This window comes from Taeniopygia guttata, chromosome 5 (assembly GCF_048771995.1).
Source record: "Taeniopygia guttata chromosome 5, bTaeGut7.mat, whole genome shotgun sequence".
NCBI lineage: Eukaryota > Metazoa > Chordata > Aves > Passeriformes > Estrildidae > Taeniopygia > Taeniopygia guttata.
In genome coordinates this window covers 58,073,374-58,090,991 of record NC_133030.1, presented here as the reverse complement: position 1 = coordinate 58,090,991, position 17,618 = coordinate 58,073,374, and the positions used below count along the sequence as shown (strand labels likewise).

General features: G+C 39.8%; 1 protein-coding gene across 1 annotated transcript in view; it reads left to right on the top strand.

Moving 5' to 3' along the window:
• Positions 1-17,618, top strand: part of SYNE2 (spectrin repeat containing nuclear envelope protein 2) — a 175,823-nt gene that overhangs the window by 29,715 nt on the left and 128,490 nt on the right. The window contains exons 7-22 of the mRNA XM_030275147.4: positions 1,152-1,333; positions 2,915-3,111; positions 3,556-3,656; positions 4,411-4,512; positions 5,242-5,379; positions 6,208-6,372; positions 8,204-8,316; positions 9,020-9,176; positions 10,757-10,847; positions 11,007-11,194; positions 11,365-11,529; positions 12,783-12,956; positions 15,188-15,346; positions 15,594-15,767; positions 16,651-16,776; positions 16,929-17,084. Of these exons, the coding sequence (XP_030131007.4) occupies positions 1,152-1,333; positions 2,915-3,111; positions 3,556-3,656; positions 4,411-4,512; positions 5,242-5,379; positions 6,208-6,372; positions 8,204-8,316; positions 9,020-9,176; positions 10,757-10,847; positions 11,007-11,194; positions 11,365-11,529; positions 12,783-12,956; positions 15,188-15,346; positions 15,594-15,767; positions 16,651-16,776; positions 16,929-17,084 (2,388 nt within the window). The remainder of the gene's footprint in view (positions 1-1,151; positions 1,334-2,914; positions 3,112-3,555; positions 3,657-4,410; positions 4,513-5,241; positions 5,380-6,207; positions 6,373-8,203; positions 8,317-9,019; positions 9,177-10,756; positions 10,848-11,006; positions 11,195-11,364; positions 11,530-12,782; positions 12,957-15,187; positions 15,347-15,593; positions 15,768-16,650; positions 16,777-16,928; positions 17,085-17,618) is intronic.

The window sequence follows — 17,618 nt, the reverse complement described above, 5'->3', positions numbered from 1 at the left end:
GTATCTCAGCGATGTAAGAGAGTTTTAGTAGAGGGGAAAATCACAAAAATGTGTTGACTTAAGTGATTGCTAAATAAGATGAATTAGCACAGAACAAAAGATTATTTTTCTGACATGTGGAAGTGATATCTCAAGGAGGAGATGCACCAGTGCAGGGGCTGGCAGTGATGAACAGTATCCAGCTGCAAATGGTTGGAAGAAAAGATACTGAGATTTTTTGCTTTTTAAGTAACCAGTTAAAAAATGGGCTAAATTTTATCTAAGGTCTGTAATGATTGAACTCCAAAAAGAGCAGATAGTGTGAAGTGGCACATCCATCTCTCAGAGGCAGCCCCACTCCTCAGTGCTGACTGTGCTTACAACGTCCAATTTTATTTTTTTGTTGTTTCAGTACTAACACCTGAAATAACACAAAGGATGTCAAAGTCATGTTTCCTATACAATAGGAGCATGCACCTTGCATGGCATGAGGTTATGGGGAGGTGTGAAAACACAGGGCCTGGATTTAATCATCCTGTGGGGCTGCAGAGGGTGCTGGAGCCAAGCTGGCTTCTGGAGAGAACCCAGCAGTGAAATAATGTAGGTGCACTAACTGGTGACTGGGGCTCATGAGAGCACTAAGAAACAAGATTTTCTTTTATATAGAAAATATTTAGCCCATATTTTTTGTGGTAGAGGTACTGTGATGCCAAAGAGTCTTGTGCTGCTCATGGCCTGTGCAATTACCTTTTTGCCTAAGCCAGGCTTCTCTAACAAATAGGGATCTCTGAGGTCTGTCAGGTAGGTTTTCCTGCACTCTGAGTGAGCAGGCAAACTCTGACTATGCCTAGAACATGTCACTCCTGACAGCAGAAAATACAATCCTGTCACTGGTAAGAAATTGAGAAGATCCCTTGGTGTCATTGCTGGCACCCACAGCATAACACAGAAGTCTTTGGGTGAATATATCCTGCCAAAAAAATTACCTAAAGATGGGAATTCAGCACGAAATAGTTCAGATTGTGCAGATTAAAAAGGCTGGTTTGAGTTTGGGGGCCGGGGAAGCTACACCTGTGTTACACCTTGTGGTTGAGTCCTGTCTGGTGTTCTGCCACTGGTGCCTTGGGAATCTCTCACTGAAGCCTCATTTAGTCTCCCATATTCCCTGACAGATTGAAGAACTGGCCAGGACACTTGCCTGTACCTACAATCAGCCTTCACCTGATTGCCCAAGTGCTGTTGACTCCTCTCCAAAGGCAAACAGATCAGCTAAAAAAAGTGCTAAAATTAAGGAGCGGTGGAAGATGTCTGCTACAAAGGCTCTTTTGTTGTGGGCAAAAGAACAGTGTTCCCTGTAAGTTCCATCCAAGACTTACAAGTATCATGTTAAAATTGGTCACTGCTTTTCTCTGAATGTAGTGATGTTTCCTCCTGTTTTTTAAGATTACATAGTGACAGCTTAGCAGAAAATATTTTAACTTTCACTTGTGGTTACCAGTTCTTTCAGCATCAATCAGGGCCAAATGTTTTGCAATGAGCCCTTTAAATATAATAAAGTGAAGCTCATCTTACTAATTAAACACAACAGTGTAATCTGAGTTGTTTGGCTTTTCTGTTTTAGGAGACTCCTGTGTGATAAGTCTAGTGGAATGTTTACATGCTTTACTTCTTTTAATCCTCATGGCTGGCACTGATTCACAAAGTCTCAAGGAGTTTTAAATATTTTTTAATGGAAAATGTAGGATTTCTATGATCCCACAGCTCATGCTTTTCTGTCAAAACACTGCATGATCCCAAAGAAGGATGCTAATCCTGGTGGTGCTAGTCCCTAATTCTAACAAGATGTTTCCCTATGCTTGATATACAGATAGCACTGCTGCTTTCAGGGGGGTTGTTCACAGCACACAATCTAGAGCAGATACAGATATTTACATTTTCTTCAAGGGCTGCTGCTTCACTCCAGGATCTTCCAAGTATGCTTTACAGTAATGTCAACTCTTTCTCCTCAGCTCTTTGGGTTGTTTTATTTTCTAATAAAATCCTACTAATATTCCATGTTATTAGTGGGAGATGAAGGCCTTCATCAGCACATCAGACACTTTCTGCCAGTAGAATGGCACTGAGGTTTGCCTTCTAGCTGTTTTATCAGAAGATTAGTTGGCACATCAAAACCAGCTCTTTATCCATGTAATCTTCCTCTTTCTTTTGCTTGTTTTTCAACAGTATTGCTGTCTGATTTGCAGTCTCATTTCTGAACTGGCATTATGTTGGAATATTTTGTTGCCAGTGAATCCTGTAGTTTTTGGTAAAGAAACAAATCTTGTAAGACTTGGCCCATTGTTTTGTGACTGAATTTGATTGCCTGAAACCCCACATCTTTTCCATGTTGTAGCATACTCATAACATACAGGCTGTTTTTGGAAAGTTGTCCCAGAATTCGCTGTGGCCTGCATGGCTGGGCACCTCACAGCACTATTCAGGCTGTGAACATTAATAAACAATGATTTAAGGACACTTAGCTAATTAAGAGAAAAAGAAATACTTTTTCCTGCACTAATACATTGCTTTTAAGATTTGGATTTTCTAAAATGCCAGTTCTTTGTGTCCTTACAGGCAAATACATGTTCTGCAATGCTTTTCTTGTTGCTTTTCCACCCCATAGAATGCATAGATGTTGAGCACAAAAATGATATTTAGAGAGGATTTGGATTAGCAAGGCTTTATCTTCAGAATGCAGTAGAAGACAAAAAGAAATACTCATCTTGTAAAAATAAGTAATTGTTGTGATTGGTAGTACTGGCTATGTTGTTGTCTGACTTGTGCAGAAGTTCAGTGGCAAGGTGCTGTTGGATTTGGTTCATACTCCATTTTACTGAATTTATACTCTATTTCTAAATCTGTCCTAAAATTTTGTTTCCACTCATTTCTGGGATAGACATGGCTCTGTCAGTGTCACTGATTTCAAGTCCAGCTGGAGAAGTGGACTGGCTTTTTTAGCCATCATCCAAACCTTGAGGCCAGGTCTGGTTGACCTGGAGAAGGCAAAAGCCAGAAGCAATAAAGAAAACCTGAGAGAGGCTTTCAGAATTGCAGAACTGGAGCTGAATATCCCACGGCTTCTGGAGCCTGAAGGTAAATGATCAGCCTTTTAAAAATCTTTGTTATTAGGAGTGAGATTAATGTGATCATGCTTAAGTTTGAAATAGAACATTGATGTTTGCTGTAATGCTGAAACCTGAAGTTCCTTATTTTGTAACAAACATCAGCTGTACTTAGGGACTGTAGGATTTTTGAATTGGCAACAATTGCAGGAGCAATATGCAGAAGAAAGGATATGAAACTTTCCTGTTCGTGGGAGAAACTTTTTAATTACTCAATCATGTTCTATTAAAATATTCCCAAGGAAAAAAAAAATGTTCATGACATATTAATTTCTGTCAATGGCATGTTAAGTGAGCTGTTGCAAAATAAACATGTTTATGGTAATGTGTTTTAATAACTGCAGCATAGTGTGTAATTATGTGATCAGGCCTAGAAGGCTGCATAATTATGTAAATGGTGTATTGGCTCTTGTAGATGTTGACACTGTGAATCCAGATGAAAAATCAATCATGACTTACGTGGCTCAGTTTTTGCAATACTCCAAGAATTTGCCTGAGTCTGAAGAAGACATGCAGGTATGTTGTGTGGGTTATCACTGGGGCATTTTCAAATGAATGTGCTTTCTTTGCCCAGTTTATATCTGAGTCAGTAGCACATAGGAGATCCTCTGATTGTGCTACTGACAGGACTGAGTTGGTTTGAGCCTTCTGATGCTCCTGTGTTAACAACTCCATGTGAAAAACTCAGTGTTACAGATTTTTGGTTGGTCATACAGGTGGAATTGCTGTGCAGGTTTTTCATTTAACTATTGCAGAGGACATTTTTCATCTTGGTTGTCTTCATGTGTGGTCTGAAGTCTGTGTAAGCATTGGAGCAGAGGCAGACAGATGTGCAGGTGCACAGAACAACCAGCTTTAAATTTGGTAACTGACATGTAAAGTGGACAGAAGTTGCCTCTGACAGATAACACTGACCAGAAACCCATATTTTCTATTCTCTATATTCTCTTATGAGATTTTAATTGGTTATTCACATACTGATAATCTCCTTTCAGTAGAACTGCAGTCAGGTCTTTTTTTGATATATGATATATATCAAAATATATGTATTTTTTTTTTGTCTTCATATATCCAGGTGCCAGGTTTAAAACTTTGCCCCTGCAATGTAATAGTGCCTGACTCAAAACTCATCAGGGTCCCCAGGAATTGTTTTTCAGTAGCTTTGAATGGGCTTTATCATATGCTCAATGAGTGTTGTTTTATAGCACAATGTAAATTAAAAACAATGCTTACAAAATGGAAAAATGAAATTTTCTGCTCTAAATACCAGGAGAAAGTAAGAGAGGCCGTGGGCTGGTTGGCTGAACAGGAGAAGAAGTTAGCAAAGCTGCTGGTGGAAACAGAGGATGAAACATACTGCCAGAAGTACAAAGTAAGTTGCATTTCATGTTCTGTGGAAAGAATCTGTTTCTATGAATGTTTTTAATAATTTTCATCTTCATTGCCTAAACTGAAGTGTTAAATAAGCTTTTAAAGAAAACTTGGAAATCTGATGATGAAATTGTTAAATCCCTCATATGATTGAAGGAAAGGTAGGTTAAAATTCTCTCTGTTATGAAAAATGTTATTTCAGTTTTGCACAAAGGTTTTGGAAAGAGTAAAGTTGTGTCTTAATTAATTGATGTAGTTGAAGATTTGGACAAGATTCAAGCACGTAGGCCCTTCACAGAGTTACTTTTGTAATTTCTGTGCTAATTGCAGTAGGTTTTACCCAGCTAATGTTACAGAGGAGCAGTTGAATTGCTGGCTCTAGGTTGTGCTGAAGCAAAATTTCCTTTGGCTTATATTGTAGCCAGAGTTTGTATTAAAGTGGCCCATGGGGAGCTGTGAGAGGAGGAATTTTCCCTTTCTCTTGCTGGGAGGGGAGAACTGTGTTCTCACTGCACTGACATTATGTTAAATACAGACTTAGGGAATGGCACCTATAATTTCAGACCCAAATATTGCCTGGAGACAGGAATGCCTCTTGCTGTCTTGCCTTTGCATGCTTCACACCCTTTGAAGTTAATGGAACTCATACCAGTGTGCTCAAAGGCAGGACTTGGCTCTGTGAGCTTCCGTCTGACGTCTTCTGTGAATTACTCTTCTATTTTATCTCTAGGAAATGATGTCATTTATGGAAACATTTAACCAAGAGAAGATCCCCTTTCTGCCTGTGTTGTCATCAAAAAGGGGTGAAGCTGAGCTGAGTGGAGGCCAGCAGCAGATGAGGGAGGAGTGGGATAAAGTGATCTCTCAGGTCAGAGGCATTTCTCTCTCACTCACCCCGTTACCAGCATGAGCATGGGATGGATGAAGAAGCCTAAGTCTACCCCAGGAACTCACACTGGGAAAAGTGGGGGGATGATACTTTATTTGGGATGATAAAGGAGGTTTGACCCTGAACCTGAAGTCCAGACAGTCTGAGTGGCATTCAGTGCCCAAGAGGAGGCAGAAAGTGAATTTTTGTGTGTTACCCTTCTGCCTTCTGAGCCTCAAGACTGAAACATCCCTGGAAAATGCATCTGGTTATCTTGGAGCACTCTTCTGATCAAAGTTTTTGGCCTATTTATGCTTAAAAGGTTATTTTGGGACACATTTGTGGCTCAGAGCACAGATACTGATCTAGTGGGGCCTGGTTGGTCTGTGTTTTGCAGTGAGCTTGGCTGTACTGGCTCAAACTGGGATGTGTAGGGCCGTGCTGGGAATTGCTGTTTTTGGAAGAGATGTTCCCCTGTCAGCCCCATGACAGAAAGCTGTTAATCTCTGTTCCCCCCCTATTTTTGCAACTAGTTCACTATAAATTTTCCTGTTGCTGGGCCTTGGGATGGTCACCAGCAAAGGATAGGAATGCCTAATTCTCTGTGGTGTTGCAGAGGTTACGGGCTGGGAGCCGACCTGGGTTTGAGGTAAACAGGGCTGATTTTGGCTGACTTCACTGAAAGCTCTTTTTTTTTAACATGATGGGCATGAGGGAGGGGGTTCCTGGGATGTCTTGAGCCCCAGCTTATGCAGTTTATATCAGCATCTCGGAGATGGGGAAGGAAATAATAGTGAGAGATTTAATCCACTTGTTTTCCTTTTAAAGATGAATGAGTGGAAAGTGAAGCTGGACCAGATGTTGCCCTCCCCTCTGGGCAGCATTGAGGCTTGGCTCCAGGAGGTGGAACGTCTTCAGGCAGAAGCTTTGCCTGATTTGCAAGACCCGTTCAAAGCAATGTCTGTCTTCAGAGAAATAATTGTAACATTTAAGGTATGTTAATCACAAAGGAAATTCTGCTTCATTTTGACCCGGCAAAGCACTTGTTATGGAATTGCTGTTTGACATTTTGGGAAGTGGTGTGCATATGTTTGTCTTCTAAAGATGAAAAGCTCTTCTGAACATACCTTTGAAGAATTAAGAGTTTAATTAAATAACTGCATGGGTCTATAAGGCAGGTTTCAGACTTCACTGGGGTGAGATTAAATTTGAGTACTGCCTGAATGAGTAAATTATGCTATTCTTTTTTATGTGGTTCCTGCAGCTTGTTTGTTTGTTAATTAATAACACAGGATAATTGCATCTTTATCTTAAAATCTTTAATGCATACCTATTCAGAAAAGCACTTGAGCTTAAGGTTGCATTCCGGGGAGTTCAAGAAGGTTGTGTGTTTAAAGTTAAATATTTTCTGAAACACTCTGTAGTTCCATTCAAGACAAGGATATTTTGATACCTTTGTACCATGCAAGTTATTTATTCTGATCTTCAAATATTTGCACAGATAATAATTCAAACATCTTTTTGAGTTTGAAAGTTCTGAAAGAGTATATGTGTTGATGCCTGGCTGGTGATCATAATGCCATACTTGGGTTTTTTATAAGGAAGCTTGCTGGTTTTGTGGGATTGTCCTTAAAGAGAATTTGAGAGAATGGGCAGTGGCTTAGTGGCACTGCAAGTGGCTTAATAACACCACTTTTTTTGTGCTGTTTCTAATCAGTTCCTGATATGAGAGATGGCTTTGTCAGTCTTTAGCCATTTGACCTGAGATTTTTGTTGTGCAACCTAAGTACTTAAAGCATTTTTAAGAATAAGGTAGAGACTGATGTCATTCCTTAAGGCATTTATTTTTTCCCATTAAGCATATAGATAAAATAATGGCATTCCTTCAGAAGAGGAAACACATTAATGCTTAATTTCTGCCAAATCCACTTGATGACAAGACATCCTGCTGAGAATTTTTTCCCCTTTTATAGTATGTCGTGTATAAGGATCATATTGGCGAGGTGGTACCTTAGAATGCAAATTTTACTTAAGATCTAGGAAATTATCCAGCAATGCTCATAACTGTCCAGCTGATACAGTGTTAATATTACAAAATCCAGTGTTGAAAATCTGTGCACTGTTTTGTGGTTGAGGGCTGTTTCAGAGTTTAGCCATTCTCATTAACATGCTTTGTGGCAGATTTTATGATATAGAAATGAACTTGTAGGTTTTTTTAATATGCCAATGAGAAATAGGCTTATCTTCTGTGCAATGCATATTATGTTTTACTTTAAGGTAGGGAATTTGGTGCTGAGACACGTGCCTGTAAAATATTACCAATCATGGGACACTGGCCATTGAATGGTTAATTTGATACACTGTCTGGCTGGTGTTAGGCACAGATTTATTGAGCAGTGAAATGAACTATGGAGCATTATGGAGCAGGTGACATGATAGATTTATTCAACAGGTTTTGCTGTCAGTCTTTGCCAAGGGATAGCAGAGAACAACTTGATAGCCTGAAGCTGTTACAATGATGCTTTTTTTCTCCTAAAGATGATAGTGAAAGTGCAGAAAAGAAACTGATAGCAGGAGTAGTGTAAGGTCTGTGGTCCTTATATTTAAGTGATAAGAGAAATCAGGTAGTATTGCACTAAATATGCACTACAGAAGGTGTTTAGGTAAAGACCTATATTGCACTTTAATGAGTAAAGACACTGGGAGGTTGTCCTGTGCTGACTATTTCTTAATAGTTCTTTCCCTAACAGTAGGTGAGTTGGAGATTCCCAGATGAAATACTCTAGATCAGAATGAATGGCTTACTATGTCTTGTTCTTCCCAGGGCTTGATGGAGTGTTTTGATTCTCACTTGGACACCCTTCAGTCATTTAAGAATGAAGATGAGAAGAATATGCCACTAGTCTTGCCTGAAAAATTAGAGGAAATGAAAAGAAGGTTGTGATGTTCAAATTCCCTCTACTTCATGTTGTATTCTAGCTCTGCTATTGACTGGCTCTGCTGTTCTGAACAAAACACATAATTTATCCATGCCTTGCAAAAAAAAGAGCATTTTTGACCTAAACACAGGCTGGCTGTCAAGTGGAGCAGGCAGGGATCTCTCACTGGTCAAATGAATGTTTAATTGTGTTTACAGAGTAGAGCTCATTAACAGGACCTTTTCAGATGCCCTTTGGTAGTGGGGATAGGAAACAGCCACCAGGGATAGGAAACTTGAATATTTTCAATGTAAAAATTTCCCCGGTGGCAGGGATTCTCTAAACTTTATTTCCACCATTTAAAAAATCACTGTGATCTTTAGCTTGTACTACCCCAAATATCTGTTGGAGGATATTTTAAAAAATGACCAAATCATCTCTATCTATAACCTGAGATGCTTTAACATACACGTGGCAGATGCCCCTTTTTTGGGTATTTAAGGTTTTTCCTACATTGAGCAGACAACATTGCCTGTTCAATTATTGCTGCTTAAAAAAAAATGAACTGTTGCTCTCTTTTCTATTAATTCCTGTCATAACAAAAAACCCCATAAAGTTTACATAGATGTAATTTTGAACTTTTAGGATAAAATCCTGATAAATTAATGCCTTTTGTATCCAATGGTTCTGTATAAATTTTTGGAACTATTTTCTGTTTGCAGATTTGGCAATATTCGTTCTACAAACCCCAGCACTTTTCTTGAATATCACTATGGACTGTGCTCAGCCATTGCCAATGAGGTGAAGTTAAAGCTGAATATCTGGGACGTGAAATATGGGGCAAAAGAGTCTGTGGAATCACTGCTGGAAAATTGGAATGTAAGTTTCAGATATATGTATCACACACTGATGGTAATTCTTTCCCAGCACTCTTTGATTCACTCTGATGTCATCTGAAGATATTATAGTCGTCAGAGGCATGGTGGACTGGTGAAATCTCAGATTTATCCAAAGGGCAGGTAGACTTCCCTAGAAGCTTTCCTTGCCCACAGCATCTTCTGTTTTGCTATGAATGAGATTTCTTTCTTCAGTTTGGAGAAGTAATGCAAGCCATGACTGTGATTTTCTCTCTGCCTGTTTTTATTCTTTATTGTGAAGATTTGTTTCTTTCTAGATTATTTATAAAGCCAGCTGTGGCAGCCCTTCCCCTTCCCTAGCTCCAATCCACAGAATCCTCTCTGGGGTAGTTCAATAGTTGCTTTCTTCAAAACCAGCCATTACTCACACTGCTGCCTCTTCTTTTTCCCAGCTTTACCTCCTTATGCTTTCTGGTGAATATGAATTGTCTTGTTCTATTACACTTTATGCTTAGCTCAGTTTCTGGACTCAAGTTATGAAACTGATGTAGGTTTTTAGGAGAAGATGCATTGCCCAACCCCAAATACTGACAAAGGATACTGAATCAGGAGTAGGGGCAGTGCTGAAAATGCTGATGCCTTCAGTTTTTTCCCCATTTGGAGTTAATAGGATTCCTTGTGAATTCCATCTTAATGGACTTTCTCAGAGGATTCTCAGACTGGCAAATCCATAGTTAAATGAGTGGGAATTTCACCAGCCTCAGTACTGTGGAAGGAGGCAAAAATAGGTTGTGTAAAACAGCAGTTTCCTGAGCAGTGTCAAGCTCACCCTGTGGTGAGATGGTTGTTCAGAGTTAATCTGTGCTGAGTTTGTTGGTTCAGTTGGTTTCATAAATACTTATTATCATGTTATTTCTACAGTTGTGGCTCATGGTCTTGCTCAAGCTGATAGAATGCAGAGCTTTGCCAGGGAGTTCAGGGCTTGTTTAGGGTTTAGGGCCCAGTTTGGTCATAGTCACAAGGGAGGTTGTTTTGTACCCTACTGGGCAGGACATTTGTAGGAGGGGGGAGCTCAGACAGAGAGGGGCTGAGGATCAACCCTCATTCCCTGTGTGCACACACAAGTCTCCTCCTCTGCTCCCAGTTCTTCCTCTTTCACCCTCTCCATCCTCAGTTTGTTTTGATGTGTCAGAAAAGAGGCACCTCAATATTTCTGTCCATGCAGGGGAACCCACCTTTTGCTTTCATCACTTTCTTGACTTATGTGACTAAATTGTGCCTGACTTGTTCTAGATGCCATTTCTCAGTATTGCCCTGAGGCTGTGACTTTTTGAAGCAAGCAGTCCTGACTCATGCAGGGCTGTGGCTCAGGCAGTGGCATTCAGGTATTCATAGCTCTCTTTACTCTCTGCACAAGCAGAGTAAAAGAACGAGTTTGTTTCACTCTAAAGGGTGCAGCTGAGTTGCTGGGTGGGCTTTGCTCAGTTTATGTTTAAGCTGTAGGTTGTAGGCTCATATTGAGAAAAGTGTCCCAAGCTGTATTTCTACCCAGTTTTGTGTCATTCAGTGTTACCCATATCAAGTACTTTTCTCTTTGGGCAGAATTTCATTGAAGAAAAGAAACTTGAAAAACAACTAGACATTGCTACTCACATCTGTGAAGACTTGAAAAACATAAGTGATCCTGGCTTGGGTAAGCTCATGCACATAAATTGATATGAAGATCTGTATTTTGAAGTAAAGTGCTGCCACCAGTTTTAATTCCATCTACTGTTCCATGTAAACAGTGTTTCTGTATAATTAATCTCTCTGTTTCCAAATACATAACAATGATCCCTATTTCACGTCCTAGCTGGAGATCCTCAAGAAATCAGCAAGCTTTTGAAGACAGTGGAGTCAAAGATTTCTACATGTAAAGAGTATATTTCCAATGTAAACACCACCCTACAGAAAGTCCTGTCCTCCTGGAGGAATTACACAGAAAACATCCACTTGCTAAAAACGTGGCTGGAAGAAAACAGAAATGAAGATCCAAAAGAGGTACATGGTTGGATTTTTCTTTGTTTGACAGAGATACTTCAAAGCCTCCTGTAAAAAGACCATTAAACCACCATTAAACAGTTGCTGCTGTTGTTGCTTTTCTGCTTTTCATTTTGGAAATAAATGTTTGACCGGGTTCTGCTTAAAATTATTTCAATGCCTCTGTCTAGATCCCTGCTGAGATCCTGGCAAAGAGGAATTTGATTCATGGTTCCTTAAATGAAGCTGGAAATCATCTCATCGAAGTCAGCAAAGAGCAAGTTGGATCAAATATTGCCAAAGAGCTGAAGAAACTGAACAGGAGATGGGCAAAGTTCATGAAGAGGACACACTTTGTGAGTTACAAGTTACTATTACTCTTTGCCATGCAGCCTTCAAAGTCATCTTTTCTAGCCTTACCAGATTGCTAATCAGAGCTTGATCAATCTTTCAGTCAGCTCAAGGTTGCCAGTTTTAAAGCTTGAGGAACAGAGAGTACACAGCAGCATCCCGTTCTTAATCTTTGTGATTCAGTTAAATTCTCATTATAACAGGGTGGAAAATGTTCAAATTTTAAATTGGAAGCTCAAAACCACTTATAAAAGGAAATCTTACTGCAGAATAAAGCTCTTAATTCAGTGCTAGGGGTGCAAGTAATCAATTTAGCCTCTGCTAAATTTTACAGTGTCTGTTTTAAGTGGTAGAAAGTAATTATTGCTACATAGATATTTCTAAGGTTGTGCAGTTTTTCACCAGCTCATTTGTCAGGTTTTCAGGCTGATGTAAATCCCTATACCACCTGCCTAATGTTACACATACTACATTTCCTAGAATGCTTTCACTAGAATGACATTTTCATTCTGCCTGGGAATATTAGAGCTCTTAATTTTCTGAGTTGAGCTTTTCATTGACATTTATTGAAGGTGCTGCTGTGACAGTAAACAGTGGCAAAAAATTACTGCTAGATTTTGGAGGAGATGAGCTTAGTGAGAATGCAATAAAATCAAAGGAAGCAATCAAAGGGTGAGGGAAATCCGGAGTTTGCTAGAAAAACCCTTAATAAGAGCTGCTTCAAGGAAATATATTGAGGAATCAGAGCAGTAAGGTGCAAGAATCCTGTTCAAGGTCTTAAGGACTTCCTGAGTTATTTTTGTGGCATTGTTTTGGACATTATAGCTATCATATATATTATATTTATTTTTTATATAAAATGCAAGCCCAAATGCTTGAGCTCTGGCCTGTGACTGCCTGTACCATTAAATTGTCAGCACACTTCTGATCTTGATTTGACCAACACCAGCTGCTGTTCTCTTGGACAATTCCCTGGTGTGGGCTGGGGATGCTGCAGCCCATTCTCCATAGTATTGTGGTTGCTTATAAGGGAGGGGACAAGGGGACAGGGTGTATGGCACAGGTTTTGCTGTCCAACTTGCCCTCAGGGCTGAGGAACTGAGCCTCACTTGGTTTATTTATCAATATGTTTGGCATTTATTTCTCCTTTGATCCCTGTTGAGTGCTAGAGCTGGGAAGTGCCCCAGGTGGTGACTGTTGGAGGAGGGCAGTGGGGACATGATGGGAATTAACATCTTACCCTGCTCTTTGTTGATAGCTTGGAGAGGAGAGCACAAATGCTGCTGAGAAGACCACAGAGTTTCCAGGAAGCCTGGAGAAAGTTGAAGAGCTCCTTGGAGGGGTGGACAGCTGGGCAGCAGAGATGGGATGTGTGCTTAGCAAGATCAGTCACGAGGAGCCTGTGGAACCTGAGATGGAGGAACATTTGCAGGTGAAAATGCTGCTTAAAATACTTGTTCCTCAGATTCTCATCTTGCAGCATGGATTTGTGGCTGGGGTAAAACGAGGCATCATCAGGGAAGTGGATCTTAGTGTGGATTTTGAGCTGTAATAGTTATAAAAAGTTAAGACAGTGCTTGTGCCTTGTTACTTCTGAGGATCACTGCCAGATGAGCTGTGAGTGAATCTTCCACCATCAGTGTGTCCAGATGACCAGCAGGTGCCAATGAAATGCTGTTGGTGCCACTGATCAGCAGCTTGTTCTTGAGTGATATTAATTACTCCTGTCCAGCACAGCCCTTAGAGCAGACTAGACCTCTGCCAGTTGCCAATTTGAGTAGTTGCCCTGGTCATACAGGAGGATTTTGATCATCTACCTTCCAATGTAGGGACGAGGTTTGAGACACCTTGGCTGTATTCAAGGCTGAAATTCCATCAAAAGCTGGGATACTTGAAGTATTTTCAGCAGCACGTGGGGTAATTTGGGAATCTCCTCTTACAGCTAGTTGTTAGAAATATTCTCAAAGAGCACAAATTAATTTCTAACAAGAAACTCCACTAGTCACTATGATTTCCCATGTCTCTCTGCCTGGGATTACCCCCAGCTCCCAGCAGATGGCAGGTGAAAATCTGTGTATATAACTCAACAGCTTCAATACAAAGTTTGATTTATTTTCTTCACCTGCCAGTGAAGGTAAGAGAGAATAAATATGCCAAACTTTGCACTGAAAAAGTTGAAGCACTGTCTTATGTTGCCTTTACTACATCTGCAACAGGGCTTGTACAACCTAATGGCATGAAGGTGACCACCAGGAGGTTTCATTGACACTCCTGTGTGTAACTGCTGTAAATAAACAGAAATGCTCTTTATTTCATTTAATCTATGTACAGTAACTGTGTACCAGAATCAGTGTTAGTTTTCTCTTGCTTTGTGCCTTCTTGCAGAGTGTTTAGCTGTTGCATATAGGTAATAACTTAAAAAAGAAAAGCTTTGTAAAAATATAGTTTAAGCACTTTGTCCTGATTTAGAGCAAATTTGGGAGAAACAACTACTACTCTAGCTGAGCTAGCAGCTAGCTTGTAAATTCTCATGTGAAAAAAACATAAAAATGAGAATCAGTTAAGACAATAATCTATTCTGGTAAGAGAACTGTTGACACCTACAAAAACAAAGAGTCTATCCCATGAGAATCCATGAAGAAAATATGTAAACTAACCAAAAATAGAGAAGTTTAATAAACATACACCCTAGCCATTTACCAACCAATAAACTGATTATCAGTATATTGTTAACCAATTAGATTGAACACACTGCCTTCTGATATTCCTATGAAAATATGACCTATACAATAAAAATTCAGCTTTTCTGCAGGAACAATCAAAAGTCATGTTTCTTTTTGCTGCAACATTTACCTGACAGGTTTGGGAATGTGAGAGATGAAAAGATATTGTTGATCTTTTTGTAATGATGAGCAAATGTTTGTAAAACAAACCTCATTTTTCAGTGTGACTCTAGTTTGTTAAAAAAACATGAAATAACAAAGGACACCCTAAAATGCAGCTTCCAAACATGTGGCTGGCATTGTATCTCCATGTCTGGGGACAGCAGAGATCAAGTTGCTCGTTAGCAGCAGTACAATAGGTCAAGATCTAGAATAAAGCTCTGATTATGATTAGGAGAATGCTAATTGACAACTTCAGGCAGGAGAAATGTGTTGAATATTCATAGATAGAAACAGTTCTAATAACGACTTTTCATGATAAATATTCAAACATGGCACACTGCTCCTGCATGCAGAGCACCCAGCTGCTTTCCTGCCTTGCAGGAAACCTGAGCCTTGGTGTGTGCTCGCTTTTGGATGACTTCATGATCAGATGCTGCATATCCAAATGTGTGGTTTCATTTGGGAAGCTGTTTGGATGAGAGAGCACATTTTAAAAACATCTCTAATTGGCTCTGTGGCAAGGACATGGGAGGTGTTGCACTGACAGAAAGAAATTGCTTCAGCAAACAGAATCCCCTGTGGATGGCAGCAAATTTCTTTCTCTCTACACAGAGATTTTACAGTGCAGTACACTGACCATAACTGGAATGTAAGGCTTTCCTTTACCATGATCCATCCTTTCCATCCATGATCCAGGCTGGCTTTTTTACTCAGTTTGTTTAAACAAAAATACAAATAAACACTTGTAAAGCCTTCTAATGCTTTTTGTTCAAACCAGAGTTGGGCTGCAAGAGGATCCTCGTGCCTAGACCAAGTTGTGGCAGCAGAAGAGATACTGCAGTCCCTGAGGCAGAATGTTTCAAGTCAGGTGTTTCAGCAGCATCCTCACACCACTGAGCTGGAGGCACGAATTAAAGAAGTCAGAGACAAAGTAGAGGTAATTTTTAATAAACACAGATATCTTTAATTTTAGCATTATGGAATGTGGAAGACTCTGTCAGTCATGTAAAATAAAAAAAGTTCTATACTATTGGAATCAGTCTCCCAGACTCTTGTCAGGGCAAAATCTAGAACATTTCCAAGATCAGTATCTCAACTTGAAAAACTTGAGTGATGTTATGAAGCAATAACTCTGTCTAATTACAGACACTCAGGTGTGTTCTGAAAAGTCTCTTTCTTCCAAGGCTGTCATGGGTGACCTGAACAACATCTTGTCCAAATCTGAGAAAAGACCCTCAGAGAAGGAGGCTTTGCTCAATTTTGAAGAATCGCAGAAAGAACTTGAGGCCTCCATTTCGAAGGCTGTGCAACTTGTCAGTCAAAAATTAAGTCCTGAAGGATGTATTTCAAGATATGAGGTGGGTTTGTGTTCTGAACCAGCTGAATCTGAGTATTTCTGAGGGCTATGTGGTCTCTAAAAGTCTGAAGTAAGAAAAATACTGAGGTTTTTTTCTGTAGCTATTAATGCTTTGCTCAGTTTTCTGATTTAGCACTTTATTAACTTGGCAGACAACTTGAATGAAGAAAAATAAATCTGTACGGCAGTTTATTCAGTGCCCTGTCCTAAATTACTTTTTTTTTTTTTTTTTTTTTTGCCTGATCAATAATTAAGCTTCCCATCAAGAATGACATGCCTGAATTCTTGGGGTGGTTATTATAAATAGTGAGTCTCCTCTTTTTCCCAGAGGGTAGTTGGTAAATCAAATGTCCTGTCTCAAAATGTGCATCTCCTAAAGGGGTGTCAGAAATGGAAGTGCCCAAAATCTGTGTTGCCTGGTGTGGCAGAGAGAGGCTGGGTGCCCATGTGCCAGGAGGGTCACAGAGCTCATTCCAGGCCATCCTGGAGGTCCCATGGTGCTGATGGAGACCTTTCACTGCTCACAGTCATGGGATACAGCCTCGGGTATTCCCTAGGGAAGAGGCAGAGTTCAGCAACCTTCATCTTTTGTCTTTGGTATCAAGTTTTCTCCTAAAAGTTGTTACAAGAGCAGCACCTGCTTTTCTCCATAAAGCACCCACTGATACTGCAACCTTTTGCAGGTAAGCAGGGATGGAGAATGCCCTTGTAGCCACCCCCAGCAGAACCACACACCCCACATGTGTGCTGTGTACATTGATTTATCCACAGGTTTTACATGCTACTGATGTAATTTTTTTAGTTCAATAAGTTACATTCAGTTCTGTTTGGTTTTCATTATGGTGTATTTTTTGTCTTTTTTTGTTTTTTTGGGTTTTTTTTAGGAAGCTTTTAATGCTCTGGACAATAAAGTTCTTGACAAGTTTTTGAAAGCAGCTGAACTGCTGAAACATATTTCATCTGATCATGAGAAGTTGGTGGTGGAAGATGATGTTCGTAGGAGATGGGAGGTGAGATAAGGCAGGAATGAGACTCCACTGTCTGGTCTCATTAAGCATCTTTGAAAGCCAGTTTTTTCTTGGCACAATGTGTTCTGATTTTTACTTGCTGTGTAACACTGGCTCACCATCTCATGGGAAACAACGTGCTTTGTATTTTGCAGGCAGCTCGTCAGGAAATCGTATCCTATGTCCAGCTCATAGTAGAAAGGGAAAAAAAGAAATTTAATGCAACTTTAAAAAAGATCAATAAGCAGTTAGGCAAAGAGAAGAAACTCCTAAGTATGGATAAAACCAAAGGGCTCATCAAGGAGCATGAGGTACCTGATACACTCCTTTTCTGCCTCTCTTTGTGAATGCTTTGCTTTCCTTCTTCATCCTTTTTAGGTTCATTTTCTGTGGAGCAGAGCCCTTGTGCTCTGTGTTGTGTAAACACAGAGCAAGAAACCAACAAAATTATTTCTTCACCTTCTTTGACTGCTTATTAGTGTTCTTGCAGACTTTTAGAACTAACCCCTTGTTAAGTAGGTGGTATCCTTTTTCTGTTTTTTCTCACAGATTTTTGGTGTATCTTGAATTCACCCTAGGAAGTATGATGATTGACAAGGAATGATTTTAAAATATTCTACTTTTTCTGTAGTCAGTAGGACACTTCTATCTGATGTCAGGGTGAAGAAGACTTGAGACCAAAATTAAAAATTACAGAACATAATGAATTCCTAAATCAAGCAAGAGTCAGTGTAGTCCTGTGAATATCATTAGGAACATGATATTGCCAGAATCCTAATTTAATTTCTGGCTCTATTTTAGAAAGAACCAAGATAAAATAAGTGTGTGATCCTTGGTTTGACAGC